Here is a 17,463-nt window from a genome sequence, read left to right as displayed (position 1 = left end):
CACGCCTCCTAGCCACACGATTGCGTCCACACGGGTGCTGCCGGTAGTGCGCGCTGCCACACACTCTCTCTTGCGCCACGAAAGCGATGACTGCCGACATGACGAGTTCAATTGTTCGTTCAAACGAAATAGGAGGCGGGCCACGACGGCCGTCCCCATGGATGGAGAAAGCGGCGGCGTTCCCGGCGATGTACACGTCGACTCGATACGCGACCTCTACTTGACGTAGCGGGCGTACCACACGGTGAAGCCGACGGCAGCAGACAAGACCGCGCCGATCGAGACCGTCACGAGCGTGACAAACTCGCGCGGGTCGCTGCAAAAGACGCCGACGAGGAGCATCGCAATGTAAAAGAGCTTGGACGTGGCGTTTTGCATGGCATTGATCGAGCCTACGATCGTCGTGTAGAACGGGTCGACGTGCATCATCATCCATCGACCGCACCTCGACGATCGGCTTCGACCCATTCTTGCATGATCTGGGTTTGCGCCAAGTCGCAGGACCACAGCCAGAGCCGGGAAATCAAAATCGCCACCATCATAATGTAGTCGGACGCTGTCGCTTCGCCAAACCAGACGCATGCGACCCAAATCGGAACGAGCGTCAACCAAAACAGCCACACCGTCCACACACTCACGCGCTCGATCGTGCCGAGCACCCGCACGAGGGTTGGAAAGACGACCGTCCCAAACAAACCGAAGAGGGCGCCGAGACCGGTGCTCAACCCTGCAGACACATGATGACGATGACGCTTGCATGCCGAATGCAAAAACTGTACCGAGAACAGCTTGGGGCACGCCGCGCCACTGCAAGTACGCCAGATTGAGTCCCGTGCCCGTCAGCACGGTCATGTACAATGCGCAGAACGAGAAACTGGCGAGGAACGTCGGGTGGCGCGCATACTCGGTCCACGACGCCACATACTGCGTCAAGTTGACTGCCGGTTTCTTCTTGAGCTGGTTCGGCTGATCGTGCAGCGCCGGGATGAAGTGGTACGTGTCGACTCGCATGCAATACTCCAACGGCGCCGCCAGGAGGTTCCACACACCCACGACGGCCGCCCCTGGCGATATTTGAAGTGTGTCAGCATGTCAGCCGTGGGGGGGCGCAAGACCTGTCGCAGCACGGGTCATCGGCGCGTCGCCGGCAAAGTCCATGATCAATCCAAACGCGACCGGCGACGCGAGTTTGCAAATGAGGTCGATTTGGCGAAGCGTTGTGTTCCAGTCGCCGAGCGGGACGTTTGTCTCGCGCGCGACAACGACGACCCAATCTTGCTGGATCGACAGAGTCTGGGCGTCTGTGTACGCTTGACCGACGGCGCCCGCCACCACGGTCACGGCAAACAGCGCCACCATCGGCAACGTCCATTGCACGCCACGGGTTCTGAAACACGTACGAGTCAGCACGAACGACGATGATGGGGCGCGGTCGTACGAGACGTCGTCGGTCGACAGCACAAACAAGATCGAACCGAGCGCGATTGTGCTCGCTATGATGCACCCGTTTTCAATCAGGATGGATACGCGCATGACGTGGAGGCGGTTCGTGTGGTCGATCCACGCGCCGACTGCAGGGACAGTCGCGACGCCGACAACGTACACGACCTAAAGGTTTCAGAGCGACGTGAGGAATGGACGACCGAGAAGATATCACGATCGACGCACCAGCGAGAACAACGCGCTCGGGAGCAACGTGTCGACAAAGATCTCCATGAACAAGAGCGGGATTGCGAATTGCCACATGCGGTCGCCCTGAGACCGCGCAGCACGGGATGAGTCTCGGTGAAGGCGGAACAAACGATGCACGCGTCGTGGATGGAATCGGTGACATGTTATGCAGTGAAACATACCCACGACGACATGAAGTGACTCGCGTACATGTATACAGGAATGCGCGCGGACGCGTCCGACACGGACGTGGACCTTTGCCAGACGAGTCGGTCGCACACAGGAAAAATCCGCACGATGGTACGTACGGCACCAGGTTGGACAGTTCGTTGACGCCTTTTGCTTGAGCGCGGCGACGTCTGCTGTCTGCGAATGCCGCGACCCATATCGCCACGACCGGGATCAATGTGGCAACGGCCACGATCGCCATCGGAATCACGTACGACGTTTCGACGGGGCAGTCGCTGGGATACGCCACGCACCCTGCAGCGCATCGGACGTGAGAGAAAAACGAGCACACGCGGCAGTGCAAGAGCGCCTCGTACCGGCACCGGCGAGAGACAGGACGATGCAGCCCGCGCCGACAACCACTGCCGCCACCGCCGTTCGATCCATGACGGGAAAATGTCGAATGGAGGCTGGAATGTCGATGAAATCCCAGTGGCCAATCAAATGCACGGATTAAGACATGGACGTTTCGATAACCAATCAAATCGCTTCGGGCGGCATGATACATTCATTGTACAAGCCCAGGTTGTGGTGAAGCGAGCTCACGCTTGGTGGCGCCAAGGAGCGCAATGGTGGCGACGTTCAGCGAGGAAGGGCATTTGTGTGGCCATGACGTCGCCACCCCGTCCACTTGTACTGCCTTTTTTTGAGGGGTGTGTACCAAGTCGACCCAAGATCCACCGATCCACGACGGTTTGTGATGACGTTGTGATAAATGACTTTGATTGGCTAAAATAGAAACTAGTTAAACATGCTGTAATAAAACGGATGCCGTTTTTCATCCTGTGTCTGCCGTTGACGTCGGTAAAGCGAAGTTTCACGTGGACGATCTAGAGAAAAACGGCATTGGTTTTATTGAAATGATGTTCTATTTGTTGAACTTTTAGCCAATCAAAGAATGCCTCTTGATCACGCCATCCAACACGAATATGCGTGGCGAGCCCAAAAACGTCCACAATGTCCTCCACACCACACTCTTCCTTGGCAATGGCGCCCGATGGATGTACTTCATGTCGGCAGGAGCTCGTGTTGTGGGTGAACCCATGCAGCTCACTATAGACGTAGTCAAGCACTCACTGAGTAGCTGCAGTCATCATGGCGTCGGTAGTGTAAGTCTGGCCATCGTGCTTTCATTCTGTCCCATGCCGCGCCGATCCAACGCCATCACGAATTCAGGAGTTTTGTGTCGCGTCGGTGGTTGCTCCATGTACCCCTCCATTCAAGGCAGGTGGTCCGTTTGCGGCATGGAGAAAGGAAATGTCAAACTTGTTGCGTAATCTCGACAGAAGTCGATTTTCAGGTCTGCAAAGCTGGATCGTGTACAGCTCACGCGCGAGTGAAATGGCTAAAGAATCCCGTCGACCATCAACGGATGGACGGCTGGAACACCTAGCATACTGTTGCAACGTACCACCGATGCAGTAGCAACGGACTGTTTGTATTGCCACGAAACAAGCAAGGGTGGCGACGGTCGCGCGGTTGTCGCGGCATCCTTGCATGCACTGGAACGAGTGGTACCGGCGTTCCTGTCATCAACCCAATGGACTTCCTCTGCGACGACATGCACCACGGCTCAGGCTACACGCCGTTGGTCGTACTCCACATCGTGAATTCGTGAAAGAATAAGTTGCAAAACCACATCCAGCAGACTCCCCGCCGAGTTGGCCTGATGCAGCAATCCCTCAAACAAGTGGACCAGAACGACTCGCTGCATTCGTGTTGAGCTGTCACGTCTGACTACCCCATGGTCTTTCCTTTGTTGTGGCCGTTGCATGCTGCCAGCTGCATCTGCATGAACGCTAGCAACCCGCCGCCGCTTGTTGGAATCGACGGGAGAATCGTAGTTGATGGCGCTGAATCAGCCGCTGTAGCGCCCGACAAGATGCGGCGGCGGTACCGTGGTCATGATGGTAGGGTTTTCCGCCAGATACGTCTGGATCGTCGTTTTGCGGTCGCCGAGAAACGTATTCTGAACAAAGTCGTCGTATACATCCTACTCCACAATCGTCTGATGACGTCGAAGTAGCAACGGAGCACCCTACTTCGCCAAGTTTTTGAACCGCCAAGATGCAGTGCCTCAGGTACACCTACGCAGCAGGATGTTATGGCAGTGTCGTCGTGTGAGCCGAAGGCAGACGCACACGGCAAGGGAGGATGCCACTCGAAGCGTTGTAGCCCCAGATCGTGTCGAGGCCGTATGCCTTGTACCGTCGATCGAAGGTATCTTGGCCGCTGGACGCGATTCTTTTCAGATAGCACCAACACGAATCGATGGACTCACCGTGTGGCGATGTAGGCTGCATCGGACCAGCGGCAGCACATCAACCCCGTGGACACGGCGCCGCCCTTTGTGTCGTGAAACGAGATCGACTCGATTGAAAACTCTTCCTCGCGGTCGTAAAAGTCGGGCAGCTGCGACGTCGGGATCTCAAACGCACTGACTGTAAACGACGAACCGATACTGGGCTCGGCCGACAGGCTCGCGAATTCCTACTCGCAAGGGCGCAACGTCCATGACGTCGTCGTTGTGGATGGATCGCAGACCTGGGTGTCGTAGTTGGCAATGCCACGCTGAAAGAAGATCGACGCGGGATGCGCAAACACGCGGCGGTAGTTGTGCACGCGCCCGAAGCGAAAGTTCTTGACGTGGTGGCCAAATGTCGACCGCGCCGACGTCTCGGACAGCAGTGAGCCGTACCCGATGATCGTCGCGAGATCGGCCATGTTTGTGTTGATGGTGGCCGACATTTTTAAACCAATCAAACGCTACCAAAATCGAAACACGCCCTTGGATTCGTTGAAATGATCCAATCAAACGCACGTATTTGAAAATTTGAGATACTTGATTGGCGGATTCCCCAACATCTTCCAAGTGCTTCGATTGAGCAGCAGCATGGTGTTTGGGCCACCGCCAACCGCGCTCAGCCGACGGGTGGTCGTGACCGGCCTTGGCGCCGTCACGCCGTTGGGTGTCGGCATCGAAGCGACGTGGAAGCGGCTTATTGATGGGGAGTGCGGAATCTCTGCGATCACGTCCTTTGACACGACCGGATTGGAATGCAAAATCGGAGGACAGGTGCCCGACACTTTCCATGCGGTCGACCACATCAACCCGCGCGAAGCGCGGAGCCAAGACGTGCGGTTCATCTCGTTTGCTATCGCTGCTGCAAACGAAGCCCTTCGGGACGCGAATTGGACACCCAAAACGGAGCAAGACAAGGTGCGCGCAGGTGTCGCGATCGGCGCCGGCATTGGCAACCTCCAGGAGATTGCTGACACAGGGATGCTCATCCAACAACAAAAGTTCCGCCGCGTGTCGCCGTTCTTCGTGCCCCGCATCCTGATCAACTTGGCAGCTGGACACGTGAGCATGATGCATGAGCTCAAGGTGTCGTCGACTTCATCTTGGACCGGTCAACGACGTCGTGCTGCTGTAGGGTCCAAACCACGCATGCACCACAGCGTGCGCTACCGGGAGCCACAGTATTGGCGACGCCTATCGCTTCATTCGAAACGGAGGTTGGTTTTGTTGCCCCGTTGTCCACGTGCTCACGGTTGGTGCGGCCAACCAGATGCCGACGTGATGGTGGCGGGCGGGACCGAAGCCAGCTTGACTCCGTTGTCCATTTGCGGCTTCCTTCGCGCGAAAGCGCTGGCGACCAAGGTCACGTTATCGCGCCATGGTATCGACGCTTACGCGTTTTGTGCAGTTCAACGAGTCGCCGCACCAAGCATCGCGGCCATTCGACGAGCACCGAGACGGGTTTGTCATGGGCGAAGGCGCCGGCATGTGCGTGTTGGAGGTACCATCTCGCGCACGTACAGCCATGACGCGGCGTCATGTCCAGGAGTACGACCACGCAAAAGCGCGGGGCGCGCGCATTTACGGCGAAATCCGAGGCTACGGGCTCAGCGGCGACGCGCATCACTTGACCGCACCTCGCGAAAACGGCGATGGAGCGTATCGGTGGGTCCCATGCCACTCTCGCGTCGCTCGTCGATATTTATCGACACCTCCTAGTGCGATGGAGTCGGCCCTGCGGCAATCGGGGCTCGAGCCATCGGACATTGACTACATCAATGCACACGCAACGTCGACGCCGCTCGGGGACGCGGCCGAAAACCGAGCAATCAAGCGCTTGTTCGGTACACATCCGTTCTCTTCATGGGCCGTCGATCCAACTTGACACGCACAGGCGCGCACGCGTACAACCTCCGCGTGTCGTCTACCAAGGTACGGGTCGACGTGCGTGCTGCGGCACGGTGTGCTGACGAAGGGGTGCAGGGGGCGGTGGGCCATTTGCTCGGGGCTGCAGGCGCCGTCGAAGCCATATTTGCGCTCAAAGCGCTGCACGAGGTCAGCATGCATGGCCGTCATGGTTTGTTTCGATAGATGACCGTGGAGGCTAGAACATCGCGCCGCCGACACTCAACTTGACGCATGCGACCGCCGAATTTGATTTGAATTACGTGCCCCTCGTCGCCCAAGTCGCGCCGATCCGTGCCGTCCTGACCAACTCGTTTGGGTTTGGCGGCACCAACTCGAGTCTGTGCTTTGCCGCGCTCGACTAGCGCCGCCGGGTAGTTCCTCGAATACGCGATGAAAAAAACAAGTGGGCCGGTGCCCATGAATTCTCACCACATGATGCGCGCGACGATGCGGGTCCGCGGATTCCACTCGTCGACGAGAGCCAGGTTTGTTTGCGGCGACGTGTCGCCCCGCGTTAGCCCGGTGCCATGGGTCGCTGCCTCGACGAAATAGTCGCGGGCGGCGCGCAACCGGCCGTGCTTCCATGCACACACGCCCATGTTGTTTAGCACATGGGCGTACGTTGGGTGGTCGACGTAGAGGGCCGCGTAAATGGCACAGGCATCGTTTGTTTGACCGAGCAGCATGTAGCACTTGGCAACGTGAAGCTGCGCCTTCAGTCCTGTGGCACGAGTCAGCACACTCTCGACGGCAGTGAAAACACAATCGCGACAACGAGTGGCGCCAGTACCTCGTCGAGGGCTGTACGCGAGCGTTTGTTGGAGGTATAGTGTGGCGTCGGTCGGACGAGTTTCGAGCAGCAGCTCGTGCAAGCGGTCCAGGATGCGCCAGTCGGTCGGATCGGCTCTACCGTTTTTCACATGACACTGGCGGCGTCGTGGCGCGCCACGTACTTTCGTCCGTGCTGGAAGACCGATTCGGACGTGCGCCACGACTCGAGCTGCAGGACGGACACGTGGGCGAGACTCAGCGCCGCAACGCAGCAAACGCCGACGGCACACCGGCGATGGGAGCGCGGCACGCACTCGAAGACCGCCGCGATGGCGCCGACAACGACGATCGTTGAAAAGTAGGCGTATCGATCGGCTGCTAAAACGATCAAGCCGTGCTGGACCAGACCAGACACGGGCAGCAGCATCGCAATGTAAAACATCCAACCGGCCAGGCCGTCCAAGCGCCCCGCACGAGCTCGAGAAAGGCATGCTACGACACTGGTTCACAACCACACACTGCCGCATCGCGTCTGCGATCGATCGAATCGTACCGACGGTGATGGCGACGACGGCGGCAGCAGAGAGCAGTCCGAGCGAGTTGTCGAGGACGTGTAGCGATGGCGGGAGCTGGTAGTGGAAGCGGAGACACGTCGGCCAAAGAAACATGCGGATGGGCCACATCAGGACAAACACCACCTTCATGGCACGCTCCGACAGAGTCAAGTGTATGATGTCCGAGTCGACGGCGGCACCGTCTGCGTTCGCATGCCACGTCACGCTGACGAGGCCAGCCATGGCAAGGACATAGCCGCCTTGGGAGGCTCCGTAGCGCACCCACCGCCGCACGAGATCTTTGTGTCGCCATGGTGGGTGGGTCGCTTTCTCGTGCGATGTGGCCAACACCACGTCCATCGCGACAATTCCAACGGGAGCCAGGATCGCCGCGCTTTTGCTCAACACGCTGCACACGTACAACCCTACCGGATCCGTGAGTGTGCAAGGATGATGCGCGCTGGAGCGGTCGCGGTACCTACGGACAGGATGCTGCTCCACACGCGTCGGGACTTTGTCGCGTCGACGGACTCGAGGTGGGTATAGAACGAGAGCAGTGTAAAGAGCATGGCGAGCGCATACGGCTGGGCGGACGGCCACCCAACGATTTCGACGTGTATTGGGTGGACAGCGTACACGAGCGTGCCAAGAAAACAACCGAGGGGAGCGGGTCGGTGGAGCATTCGCAGCAGGCGCGCCGCCGTCGCGTACAGCACCGTGGCGTTCACAAGATGGATGCCCAGCGTTGCAACGCGAACTGCGTACGAGTCCATGCCGAACGCAGAGTGTACCAGCGCCTTGAGCAGCCACGCGAGCGGCTCGTACACGTTGATTTTGACAGTCTGGAACATGGTCCCGACCGACGCCAACGACAGCGGGTGCTGGATCAAGGCATTGTCGACGAAATTGATCGAGTCATCCCAGGCTCCGATGAACTCCCACGGCCCTCGCACGAACGGGGACGCGTAGTACGCCGCCACCAAGCACGTCCATGCCGCCACGACGACCGAATCACGCAGCATCGTCACGTGGCAAAGGGATCTGGACATGCGATTCAACCCGGGTTTAACGACTCCTTCGATCCTTTTCCTTGATTGTCTTTGAGCAAAAGGTTCAAAAAAAACCTTGATTTAGTGACACGATCTTTTCTAGGTACACCACGAAATCAAGGCCATGTTGCTGGACGCGACCGTTCAAAGTCCCCCACGACACGCAGCACGACCCCGTCGTTGGCAGTGTGATGTGTGTCCCAGCGAACGAACCTCGCGAGCGGGGCTGTGCTTGCGCGAGACGAGGATGGCGTCGTGTATATCGCGGCCCTTGGGACGGTCGGGAAGCGCGACGCAGAGAACTCGGTCCACAACGCCGACGCGATCGAAGCATTCATGGACGACGTTTCGGGTCAGCGCTCGGTTGCTCCACTGGAAGGTCGTGTCGCTCATCGGCGTGGACGAGCTTCATGTACTTTGATGAACGAGTCCATGACGGGCGGCGACTCGAGGTCCGAGGCGTACCGCAGGCAGCGCATCGACCGGTCCAGCCTGCTGTCGACCACGACCTCGTCGTCGTCGAACTAGACGTTCGGACATCAGTTTGCGATTCAACCGTGCCAAGTTCTCCGTGCGATGCGACGGAGACGCTGCTCCCGTACCGCGACACGCCCGAATTCCACATGGTCCATGTCAACGCCGCGATCGTGCGAGCTCCAGGAATCGTCGCCGCCGTGGCCAGTTGACGGACTTTGGCACGAGCCGCGGCAGCACCAAACGATGCCTACGAAAGTCGGAACCGTCCTGTGGATCGCGCCGGAGTCCTCATGGGCGACCTGTGCACGGAAACGGCCGGCATGCACTCGCTTGGCGTGCTCATGAGTGTGAGATAGACCGCGGTCTCATTCTCTGAGCTCAAGATGGCCATCTCGATCGATGGCGTCAGCGCGCATCTCGACCAAGATCGTTTCGGGCAAACTCCGTCCTTATGCAAGACGGGATCGTGGCTCTGATCGACATTGCCCAGCGGTGTTTTGCCTTTGACTCGACGATCGGCTCAGTGCCGACGTCGTCGTAGGTCCACGGGAATTGCGCAATTGGCGACGGTGCAAGGATGCAACTGAAACCCCTTCGTTTTCATTGACGTGTTTGGCTCGGCAAGACCGAGCATGCGCTCAACCGAGTCGCCGCACGGTCCACGCCATTGAACGCGTTGGTTCATTCGATTCCATCGCATTCCTCGCAAACAATTCGTGCAGTAGAAATGCTTCCAGGGGCAGTCGAAGATGAATCAAGTGTGTACCGACGTGAACGGCTCCACCCTGCTGCATGTTGTTGTCGCTGGGACTCGTTTGCTCATGTCTGCCTCTTTCGGAGACCTTCCACGAGTGCTCGCTCAGTCGTGACAACGACTACCCTGGTTCGATCTCCGCGTGGTGGTTGCCCAAAGCGCAATCGTCTCTCCATGCCAAACGTCGCTGTCGCCCCGTCAAGTGCACAAACGTTTGCTCTAGCAGAGGCGATCACGGATCGCATCACTCCGAACGTACGGCTGGAATGTCTCGGCCATGCGTCACATGGACACCCACGCGAAGTCGGGACTCTTCTCCCCAGTCCTGCATGGCGAGGCAGTGCGCGTAGGATGTCCTTCATGTCCACGGGTGTCCACGGCGGTCGTCGGACTTAACAGGACGCGACAGTTTCGTAATATAGTTTAAAAAAAAACGCTGCCGATGGCCGACTCGACGAGGGTGATCGGGAAGCCCAAGACAAAGCGGCCGAAGCGCCTAGCGTACAACCGCGCAAAGCAACAAGAGTACCGTCTGCGAATCAAGGACGCCATCGCGACGTGCCAGGCGCAGGTGGTGCAGCTGGAGGCCGAGCTACGACGAGTGGCCAGCATCCCAGCGCCATGTCGGAACCGCCCACGCGTGCCCACGTTGTCGTGGCAAGATGTTGCTGAGGCGTTGGCCGACTCGGTAGACGACGTGCTGACGGACTACGCAAGTCTTGTCCGCGAGCGGGACGCACGGCAAGAACTGCTCCGACAGATGCTATCGTTTGTCGAGATCCATCATCACGTCGGTCGGTCGGCCTTGTCGGGAACCGACCGCAACTGGACAAACGTAACCCTCCTGACCCACGCTGCGTCGCGCCGGCTGGGCATGGAATGGATCACGGGGCATTTGTACCACAACACGGAGCGCATGCTTGCGCGGTTTGCGTTTCCGCCGCCGCTCGATGCCGTCGACGACTGTGTCGTGGACGCGTCCGACCTCGACTGTATGCAGTACGCCATGCGATATCAGCGGGAGATCCGCGCGCCCTTGGATGCCACCGCCGCCCTCATTCGGACCCTTGAGCGGCAAGGCGACCCCATCGATGCGCATGTACGTCGGTCGTCTGCGCGCGAGCGTCGTTTTCTGACGTTTGACATGCATGAGTCGTCGCTGACGTTGCATGTAGCTGTGGCCGGCAGATGGATCGGCCAGGTACCTCCGCGGGGCGAACGTGTACGAACTGTCCCGCGAAGTTGCCGGGACGCATGGAACCCGTCGTCGGGTGGTATTTGTCCGGCAAAACATCCACGACGACGCGACCTTGCCATCGTTTGCTGTGCAGCGCAATCGAATGTCATGGTCACTATCTACGTTCTTGGCTCCAATGCGTGATTCCTTGCCGTAGGATTGTGTTGGACGAAGTCGCGGGCGGCGCCTCGACCAACCTTCGCGTGCTCAGTGTGCATTCGCATCACTTTTATACCGACACGGGGCAGTTCCTGCCCCTGGCCGACGAAGCCAAGCTGTGGCGGTCCCTCCTCGACAGCGCGACACCCGCCCACCTGCAGTGGCCGCGCTACATCCAGCACATGACTGCCGTCGCCCGAAGCTTCACGCAGCGCCTGTTTGCAAACCTGGAAACCAAACGCCCGACTCTGCCGCGCTAGCGTCGTAAGCACGAGTGCTTTCACCTCCCGCGTCGCAATCTCGGTGAAGGTGGGTCGCCGTGGCAGCGAGAGAAGCGCCGCCACTCGCCGTTTTTCCATCCCAGATGTCCATTGTCGTGGGTCCAATTCGATTGTGTCGCCATCTACTGTGGACAGGATGGACTCGGAGCGATCAAGGAGACCAGAGCCGGCGACAGCGCTCGCTCGCCATGGCCGTCCCGCCGGTCGCACTTTTTGTGACACGATGGCAACGATAATACATGGAGCTTCGTTTGATCAATCGATCGCATGTCAATGGACACACGACTCAGCAGCCCGACCCGCCGGCCACATGCAAACACGCCGTCGCTTCAAACATGGACAGAAGGCTCGCGACGATCGACAGCACCAGGACACACACCGACACGAACAGAACGACGCCACCGACAACGGGGTAGCTCCCGCCCGTCGCTTTCAAGTGCGCGACGGCGGCCTTTTGCGACGGCAGCATCCACACAAACAAGCAGCTGACGACGGTCGTGCCGTACGTGATCAAGTACGTGTACGCGACCTGGTGGCGAACGTGGAGCGAATCGTCTTGGATGTCCGTGGACGACACGTCAAAGTGGGCGCAATAGATGTTGGTCAGCACCGACCCGAAAATGCCCGGGAGGTTGCCCACGGTCGTGAGGAGGCCGTACACGATGCCTTCGTTGCCGTCTTCGGCCAGCTCGACAATCACAAACACGTTGACGGCCCAATTGATGCCGGCCGGGAGCTGTTCCGTCAATGGTACGCCCAAGTAGAACCACTGATTGCGCACAATGTCGTAGATGGTGAGGAACTGAACCACAGCGTCGATGGCCGTGCCGACGACGGTCGTGGCGACGATCACGGCGCGCCAGTTCCACTGGGTCCCGTACCGGCCCGTCGCGGCCAACACGGCGGCCAAAATCATGTGGCCCAACACCCCGATCACCGCGTTGTTGATCGACTCGACTTTGGCCCAGTGGTATTTCACATATGGCGCCGCCGTCGTCGTCATGTTGGACCCGAGCAGCGACGAAAAGAAGCTGTAGAGCATCACTTGCCACACGGCGCGCTTCTGGACAAGTTGCCAGAACTGGCGCAGGTACGGGCGAAGCGGCAAGGCCGGTCGCTTGGCATCGCGGACACCCCAGTACGTGATGGGAATCACCGCCAGGTTGGTCAAGGCCAGACATGCAAACATGCCATTCATCCCCATGTCCCACGAAAACCGCCCGCCGTACGGTGGCGAGTTGAGGCAAAACCCCACGAAACACGTTGAAAACGCTGCCGACGCCGAACGGACCGAGTAAATGAGCGACTGAAGCCGTCCGCGGACGCTCTCGGGCTCGCGCTGGGCGTACTCTACGACCAACGCGTCGGCTGCAACGTCGGACACCACGAAAGCAATCGTGGCAACTGCACAAACGAGGGCAATGAATGTGCCGCGGCGACTTGCGTGGATGTCGACGTCATGGAGGCGTTGCAACGGCGTGAGCTTGGCGAGGGGAACGCCGTCGATCGCGCGGTTGATGTAGTACGGTGACCCGTGGTCATGCAACGCGAGGAAGAGCATGCAGCACCCTGATGCGATCCATCCGAGAATCATATACGACTTGCGCCGGTACCCCAAGATCGGTGCGCAGTCCGACAAGATGCCGACAAATACCTTGAGCGACCACCCGAGTCCGATGAGCGCCGTTGCAGCGTTGTACTGGGATCCTTCCATGTGGTAGTACGCGATGAAGATGGGGTAGCTAAACTGCTGCATGGCTCCAATCATGAACCCGACGCTGATGTACTGCGCCAGCAATGCCAAGATGTCGCGGCCGGTATAGTCTGGCGCGTCGCCATCCCGCAGTGCAGACGACGGTTGTTTCTTCAGGACTACGTCGCCATCGTGCACCTTGGTCAACGGCGATGGCACTCCATGATGGGCGCCTCCTCCAGCCACGACAACGAGTTCCAGCGCTTCGTCCATCGCGACCGGCGCCGCCATCACTGGCGGGACTGCCATTGCAATGCGTTTTTGAGTCCACGGGAGTTTCGAAACCTGTGGCGTCAAGTGATTGGTCGGCCGATCGGAAGATCGCGAAATTGCACTTTCAAATATCTACTTCTACAGGTCATTGCCAACAAGTGATACTGTTCTTTGTATGTTAGTTTCATTTAGAGATATGTATTGATAAAGGTTATATGTACAAAGAGCTTCCCTCGATCGAAATTCACAGGTTTGAGCGCATGTTGAGTGAGAGCGTCGAGGCGTCGGTCCCGACGGCAAGCATCGTGGCTGTATGCATCTATACGATGTGACGCTGCGGCGGAGATGGCTGTGTGCATCGTTTGTGCAAGGAGAGAATAGGCGGAGCGACACCTCGGGCGTTGGGTGTGCTGCTCGAACAGACAAGTCCATGTTCGCAAGCGCGGCACGATCTCACAGCAGCACGACAGTGGCGTGTTGGCAACTTGAGGCGGCACAGACGACGTCGGCCCAAACAGAATGGAGCCATGGAGTGATGCATGGAGCAGTAGTCGCTGTATCCCCCGATTGATTCACAGCCGAGTGCACTTGCACGCCATGCAGGTAAGGCGACAATCCAAGCTAAAGGATTTGAGGCATCATAGCCGCAGGCGAACGTCGTCGCATGTAGCTCTCTGTGTCGACGGTCAGCGCATGTATCGCCGTCATTTTCATCGAGGGCATGAGTAAGATCAAGGCAAAGCGACTGCCTGGACAATCGGCCCATGTGCGACGGAACAGAGTAAATTAGGATTACGACGAGCGAGCTCTACACGTCTTGCAAATGCTTCCAGAGAAGATCGTGGAACGAAATGTCTGTGTTGATGCCGAGCGAATAGTTCCACACGAGCCCGCACGTCGCCATCAAGATCGCACCGCCAACGACACGGAGAGCAGAGTCGACGACGGCGTGCACCATCGCCTTGGCTTGATCAACAATGTAAGCTGTCCACTGCTCGCGTAAAGACAACTGCCTTGGTGGCGGCGGTCCAGTCGATGGGGACGGCACCATGGCGGCACCGGTAAAGCCACATTGAGCCACACGCTGGAGTACAGCTTCGTTCTCGGACGCTGGGCACTGGATCAGTACACGCTTGGACGACTGAGATAGGTACATGTGGCCATGCTCGTCTTGCGCCCACTTTTCCTCTTGTGTCGTCAAGTACACGTCGCGACTGCGAAGGCGCAATAGGGTCGGGGCTTGGCACACAAACTCTGGGTCCGTGGTGGTCGCATCCACGTCGGCAGTGGCATCTTCTTGCGCGACTTCATTCTCCTCCAACGGATCAGGTTTTCCATCAGCGGCATTGTTGGTTGCAGTGGGAACAAGTGGGGTATCTTCTTCATGCTCAGGCTCGTTGGTAGCAAGACTCTCGGCTGTCGAGTGTCTCCCGCCAGGCAAGAGGCACCAACCGGCAAGACCAAAGCACAACGCGAGATACCGCAGCCACATGACAATGCGAAACTCACTTATGCAGTAAATCCACGTCACAGCGGCACCCAGAATGACGGCTTGGACGGCATTCGCGTACGGCGCCGGCATCGGTGCCATCGTCGTGGCAAATTTTCAAGTGTTCAAAACCCGATCTTTTTCGAGCGCATTAAATTGAAGTCAATATGCATACAAAAATCAAGACAACAGGTCGGAAATATTATTATCATGCTGAATGCGGGTCGTTTCGTGCTTTGAGGAATTGTATGCAAATTGGCAAGGTGGGGAAATCGCCGCGGTCGCGCGGTTCACGATCGCGTCCACGGCATGCGCCCTGCCGGTCAATACCACCCAGCCACACATCACCGCATCCATCTTGTGGCACATGTCTGTTGCATGTGAGGGAATTCGTTGGAGAATTACCTGGTTGAGCATGCGAACGTGCGTGCTGTCCCACCTGACCGAGTGTACATTTCATGGCTGCGTTCGTTTCGGTTGTTAGATATTGCTAGGCACGGCAAAGAGTTGGCCCATCTCGTAGCTGTGGAGTGCGGCGGCGACTGACACGGCATCTTGCCCGTCCTGGACAAAGACTCATGCTCTAGCAGACTCCCCACGCTATCGTCGTACCAAGTTCTGAACGTGTCGATTCGCGCCTTTCTTGAGCAAAAAGTTGACGACGTCCGTGTGGCCGCGTTGCGTGGCGAGCAGAAGCGCTGTGTTATCGTCCTACATATTGCCGCGCCTAAGTCGTCCATTCCACGAGAGACAGCGGTACTTCGTCGGCCATGTCGACGGCAGCCTGGCGCTTGCACAGTAGCTTGACGAGCTTCAAATGGCCATTCCGCGCAGCCACCATCAACGGCGTCTTGGACGTCTACACTGAACATGGCAACGGATCCACCATGACGTCGGGAACGGTACGTCGTCGGTCGTGTCCACACGCGCGCCATGGTCAAGAAGGCACTTGGCAATGTGAAAATGGCCCATGTGCACGGCCACCATCAGCGCTGTCGCACCGTGCTACACACGCTCCACAATCTTGACGTCGGCCATGTGTACTCGAAAGAAGGCAGCGCGATGCCCGATCGTGCAAACGAAGCGCACCTCGTCTATCGCTTCGGTGTTTGCGCCATGGCTCAACAAGCAGTCGACAACACTCAAGTGCTGGCCCTTGGTCGCGGCCAAAAGCGCATGGTGGCCGCTCTATCGACCGACGCGTTGGTCATCCACAGCGGAACGTAATGGACGAACCGATGCAACGACGTCGACGTTTCGAAGCAGAGTTTGTACAGCCGACAAATCGCCCACCGCCGCCGCGCGGCCGAACGCGGCCTCTACCTACAACACGGCGGCGTTGCTCAGGTATGTCGAGGCATCGTCTGGCCGCCAAACCATTTTGGATTCCTCGACAAGCTCGTGCAAGTCGCGAAGCTATGCAAGGACTCGCTTGAAAACGGCCATCTCGGCGGGTGTTTTCAACACACCTGGAATGCCGGACGCAGGTCGGGCGTCGCGCCGCCGCTGGGGTGTCTGGCTTTGTAATGCTGCGGCGGCTGGGAGGAAGGCGCGGGTGGCACTGGATGCTGTGTCAAACCGAAAAAGGTCTGCTTGGCTCGAGTGGCGGTGTGGGCGCTGATGGAATGGCCATGAACACTCTGAAACAAATGTTGGATTGCCTTGATGGACAGCTTGTGGCGGTCGACGTTCGAGTCGACCAGGGTCTTGACGACCTAGTCGCAGCCAGCGTGAGCGCGGGGATCGCACCCGCGATAGTACCTTGTCCACTGGGTTGATGCGGCGGGGTTTTTTCGCCACGGGATGGGTGTGCTCGGTGGGGGCGTGCAGAGGGTCGCCCAGCACGTTGTACGGCAACGACGACGACGTCAGGAGCATGTGCTGCCGCTCGGACGGCTTTCGCGTCGACACACAACCGGGGGAGTGGATATTGTGGATCGTGGAAAAGTAAAAGCACGCGTCTTCGTTCTTGCGCTTGCTCTTGGTCGCGACAACGCGCCACTCGCAGTGCGGCTCGGACGTGCACACAAACGTTTTCGAGTTGCCGCTGTTCTTGCCCACACGAAGCTTCATCGCTTTGTTCTGGTTGAAGCAATAGTCCTGCAAAAAGTACTTGGCGTCCCGGCCCGTCGGAAACGTCACTTCCCCGTTGATCGTGTCGTCGCCGTGCAGCGCGCGAAGATTGAGGAGCCCGTCCGGGTGGAGATGCGGCGGCCTGGTCGGGGTGTCGTCAGGGTGCATCGGCGGCGCTTGATGTAACGCCATCATCGGTGTGTGGGACTCATGCGATGCCGTCGGCATGAACATGGACGCCGGTGGTGGCCCGGCATGCAACGCGGCGTGCTGCCCGTGCGAAGGGTGCATGACCGTTTTCAATGGTGGGTGCGGAAATCGGACTGGCTCCACCAATTGGCCATTTTTTGTTAAGACATGTTTTAAATACACTATATATTTGTATGAATAAAAATAAATTCACTAAAGAAGGTGCGTGTTCGCCAGGTGCGGAAGCACCAGCGCCTGGCGTTCCCTGCGACTTGACGTGGCAGCACAGGAACGCGCCGTTGCCACGTGGGCGAGTCGGGCAGGCCGAATGCTACATGCTTCGCGACATGCCCTG

The 17,463-nt window shown here is 58.4% G+C and overlaps 8 protein-coding genes across 11 annotated transcripts; 4 read left to right on the top strand and 4 right to left on the bottom strand.

Annotated features, from left to right (window-relative positions):
* Positions 1 to 36: 36 nt before the first annotated feature.
* H310_10832 (hypothetical protein) lies at positions 37 to 2,287 on the bottom strand (the record flags this gene model as incomplete). The annotated part of the gene is made up of 9 exons (XM_008877298.1): positions 37 to 392; positions 446 to 727; positions 780 to 1,064; positions 1,116 to 1,387; positions 1,439 to 1,608; positions 1,669 to 1,755; positions 1,854 to 1,926; positions 1,980 to 2,154; positions 2,217 to 2,287. Coding segments are annotated over 9 exons (1,591 nt in total), but the record flags the coding sequence as incomplete, so codon positions are not given.
* A 1,303-nt stretch (positions 2,288 to 3,590) lies between these two features.
* Positions 3,591 to 4,630, bottom strand: H310_10831 (hypothetical protein). Of its 3 annotated transcripts, XM_008877296.1 has the most exons (5): positions 4,444 to 4,630; positions 4,181 to 4,389; positions 4,041 to 4,131; positions 3,942 to 3,986; positions 3,591 to 3,892 (listed from the first exon to the last, which is right to left on the bottom strand). In XM_008877296.1, the coding sequence occupies exons 1-5, from the start codon at positions 4,621 to 4,623 to the stop codon at positions 3,758 to 3,760; spliced, it is 660 nt and encodes a 219-aa protein (XP_008875518.1). In that variant the 5' UTR covers positions 4,624 to 4,630; the 3' UTR covers positions 3,591 to 3,757. The 3 variants fall into 3 exon arrangements, with proteins under 3 accessions (XP_008875518.1, XP_008875517.1, XP_008875519.1); XM_008877295.1 differs by having other exon boundaries at positions 3,942 to 4,131; XM_008877297.1 differs by having other exon boundaries at positions 3,591 to 3,986.
* A 144-nt stretch (positions 4,631 to 4,774) lies between these two features.
* On the top strand, positions 4,775 to 6,865 carry H310_10830. 2 transcript variants are annotated; one of them, XM_008877294.1, is made up of 9 exons: positions 4,775 to 5,287; positions 5,337 to 5,418; positions 5,472 to 5,563; positions 5,610 to 5,702; positions 5,748 to 5,866; positions 5,921 to 6,045; positions 6,096 to 6,133; positions 6,185 to 6,256; positions 6,310 to 6,865. In XM_008877294.1, the coding sequence occupies exons 1-9, from the start codon at positions 4,793 to 4,795 to the stop codon at positions 6,469 to 6,471; spliced, it is 1,278 nt and encodes a 425-aa protein (XP_008875516.1). In that variant the 5' UTR covers positions 4,775 to 4,792; the 3' UTR covers positions 6,472 to 6,865. The 2 variants fall into 2 exon arrangements, with proteins under 2 accessions (XP_008875516.1, XP_008875515.1); XM_008877293.1 differs by having other exon boundaries at positions 5,921 to 6,256.
* H310_10829 (hypothetical protein) lies at positions 6,071 to 8,497 on the bottom strand. Its single transcript, XM_008877292.1, has 5 exons — positions 7,913 to 8,497; positions 7,434 to 7,859; positions 7,063 to 7,372; positions 6,900 to 7,015; positions 6,071 to 6,830 (listed from the first exon to the last, which is right to left on the bottom strand). The coding sequence occupies exons 1-5, from the start codon at positions 8,481 to 8,483 to the stop codon at positions 6,535 to 6,537; spliced, it is 1,719 nt and encodes a 572-aa protein (XP_008875514.1). The 5' UTR covers positions 8,484 to 8,497; the 3' UTR covers positions 6,071 to 6,534.
* Positions 8,498 to 10,156: 1,659 nt separating this feature from the next.
* Positions 10,157 to 11,370, top strand: H310_10828 (hypothetical protein; the record flags this gene model as incomplete). Its single annotated transcript, XM_008877291.1, has 3 exons — positions 10,157 to 10,813; positions 10,890 to 11,062; positions 11,109 to 11,370. The coding sequence occupies 3 exons, from the start codon at positions 10,157 to 10,159 to the stop codon at positions 11,368 to 11,370; spliced, it is 1,092 nt and encodes a 363-aa protein (XP_008875513.1).
* Positions 11,371 to 11,527: 157 nt separating this feature from the next.
* Positions 11,528 to 12,658, top strand: H310_10827 (hypothetical protein; the record flags this gene model as incomplete). Its single annotated transcript, XM_008877290.1, has 1 exon — positions 11,528 to 12,658. The coding sequence occupies one exon, from the start codon at positions 11,528 to 11,530 to the stop codon at positions 12,656 to 12,658; it is 1,131 nt and encodes a 376-aa protein (XP_008875512.1).
* Positions 12,659 to 14,318: 1,660 nt separating this feature from the next.
* H310_10826 (hypothetical protein) lies at positions 14,319 to 14,953 on the top strand. Its single transcript, XM_008877289.1, has one exon. The coding sequence runs from the start codon at positions 14,512 to 14,514 to the stop codon at positions 14,875 to 14,877; it is 366 nt and encodes a 121-aa protein (XP_008875511.1). The 5' UTR covers positions 14,319 to 14,511; the 3' UTR covers positions 14,878 to 14,953.
* A 307-nt stretch (positions 14,954 to 15,260) lies between these two features.
* On the bottom strand, positions 15,261 to 17,210 carry H310_10825 (hypothetical protein; the record flags this gene model as incomplete). The annotated part of the gene is made up of 9 exons (XM_008877288.1): positions 15,261 to 15,410; positions 15,459 to 15,557; positions 15,607 to 15,705; positions 15,753 to 15,851; positions 15,936 to 16,034; positions 16,083 to 16,169; positions 16,224 to 16,262; positions 16,316 to 16,561; positions 16,608 to 17,210. 9 exons carry the CDS (start codon positions 17,208 to 17,210, stop codon positions 15,327 to 15,329), a joined length of 1,455 nt encoding a protein of 484 aa, XP_008875510.1. The 3' UTR covers positions 15,261 to 15,326.
* Positions 17,211 to 17,463: the final 253 nt, after the last annotated feature.

The sequence above is a fragment of the Aphanomyces invadans genome (genome assembly GCF_000520115.1).
Source record: "Aphanomyces invadans strain NJM9701 unplaced genomic scaffold supercont1.28, whole genome shotgun sequence".
Classification (NCBI taxonomy): domain Eukaryota; phylum Oomycota; class Saprolegniomycetes; order Saprolegniales; family Verrucalvaceae; genus Aphanomyces; species Aphanomyces invadans.
This window is presented reverse-complemented; position numbering and strand designations above follow the sequence as displayed.

Excerpts from the sequence above, each read along its gene's own strand:
- H310_10829 (XM_008877292.1), bottom strand. The coding sequence starts at position 8,483 with ATGTCCAGATCCCTTTGCCACGTGACGATGCTGCGTGATTCGGTCGTC. Across the intron at positions 7,860-7,912 it reads GAGCAGCATCCTGTCCGTAG|GGTTGTACGTGTGCAGCGTG; the intron begins GTACCGCGACCG and ends CGGATCCGGTAG. Across the intron at positions 7,016-7,062 it reads GTCTTCCAGCACGGACGAAA|AGCCGATCCGACCGACTGGC; the intron begins GTACGTGGCGCG and ends GAAAAACGGTAG.
- H310_10826 (XM_008877289.1), top strand. The coding sequence starts at position 14,512 with ATGTGGCCATGCTCGTCTTGCGCCCACTTTTCCTCTTGTGTCGTCAAG.
- H310_10830 (XM_008877294.1), top strand. The coding sequence starts at position 4,793 with ATGGTGTTTGGGCCACCGCCAACCGCGCTCAGCCGACGGGTGGTCGTG. Across the intron at positions 5,703-5,747 it reads CCGGCATGTGCGTGTTGGAG|GAGTACGACCACGCAAAAGC; the intron begins GTACCATCTCGC and ends CGTCATGTCCAG. Across the intron at positions 6,257-6,309 it reads CGCTCAAAGCGCTGCACGAG|AACATCGCGCCGCCGACACT; the intron begins GTCAGCATGCAT and ends CGTGGAGGCTAG.
- H310_10831 (XM_008877297.1), bottom strand. The coding sequence starts at position 4,623 with ATGGCCGATCTCGCGACGATCATCGGGTACGGCTCACTGCTGTCCGAG. Across the intron at positions 4,390-4,443 it reads TTGCCAACTACGACACCCAG|GAATTCGCGAGCCTGTCGGC; the intron begins GTCTGCGATCCA and ends CCTTGCGAGTAG. Across the intron at positions 3,987-4,040 it reads GTGGCATCCTCCCTTGCCGT|GTGTACCTGAGGCACTGCAT; the intron begins GTGCGTCTGCCT and ends CCTGCTGCGTAG.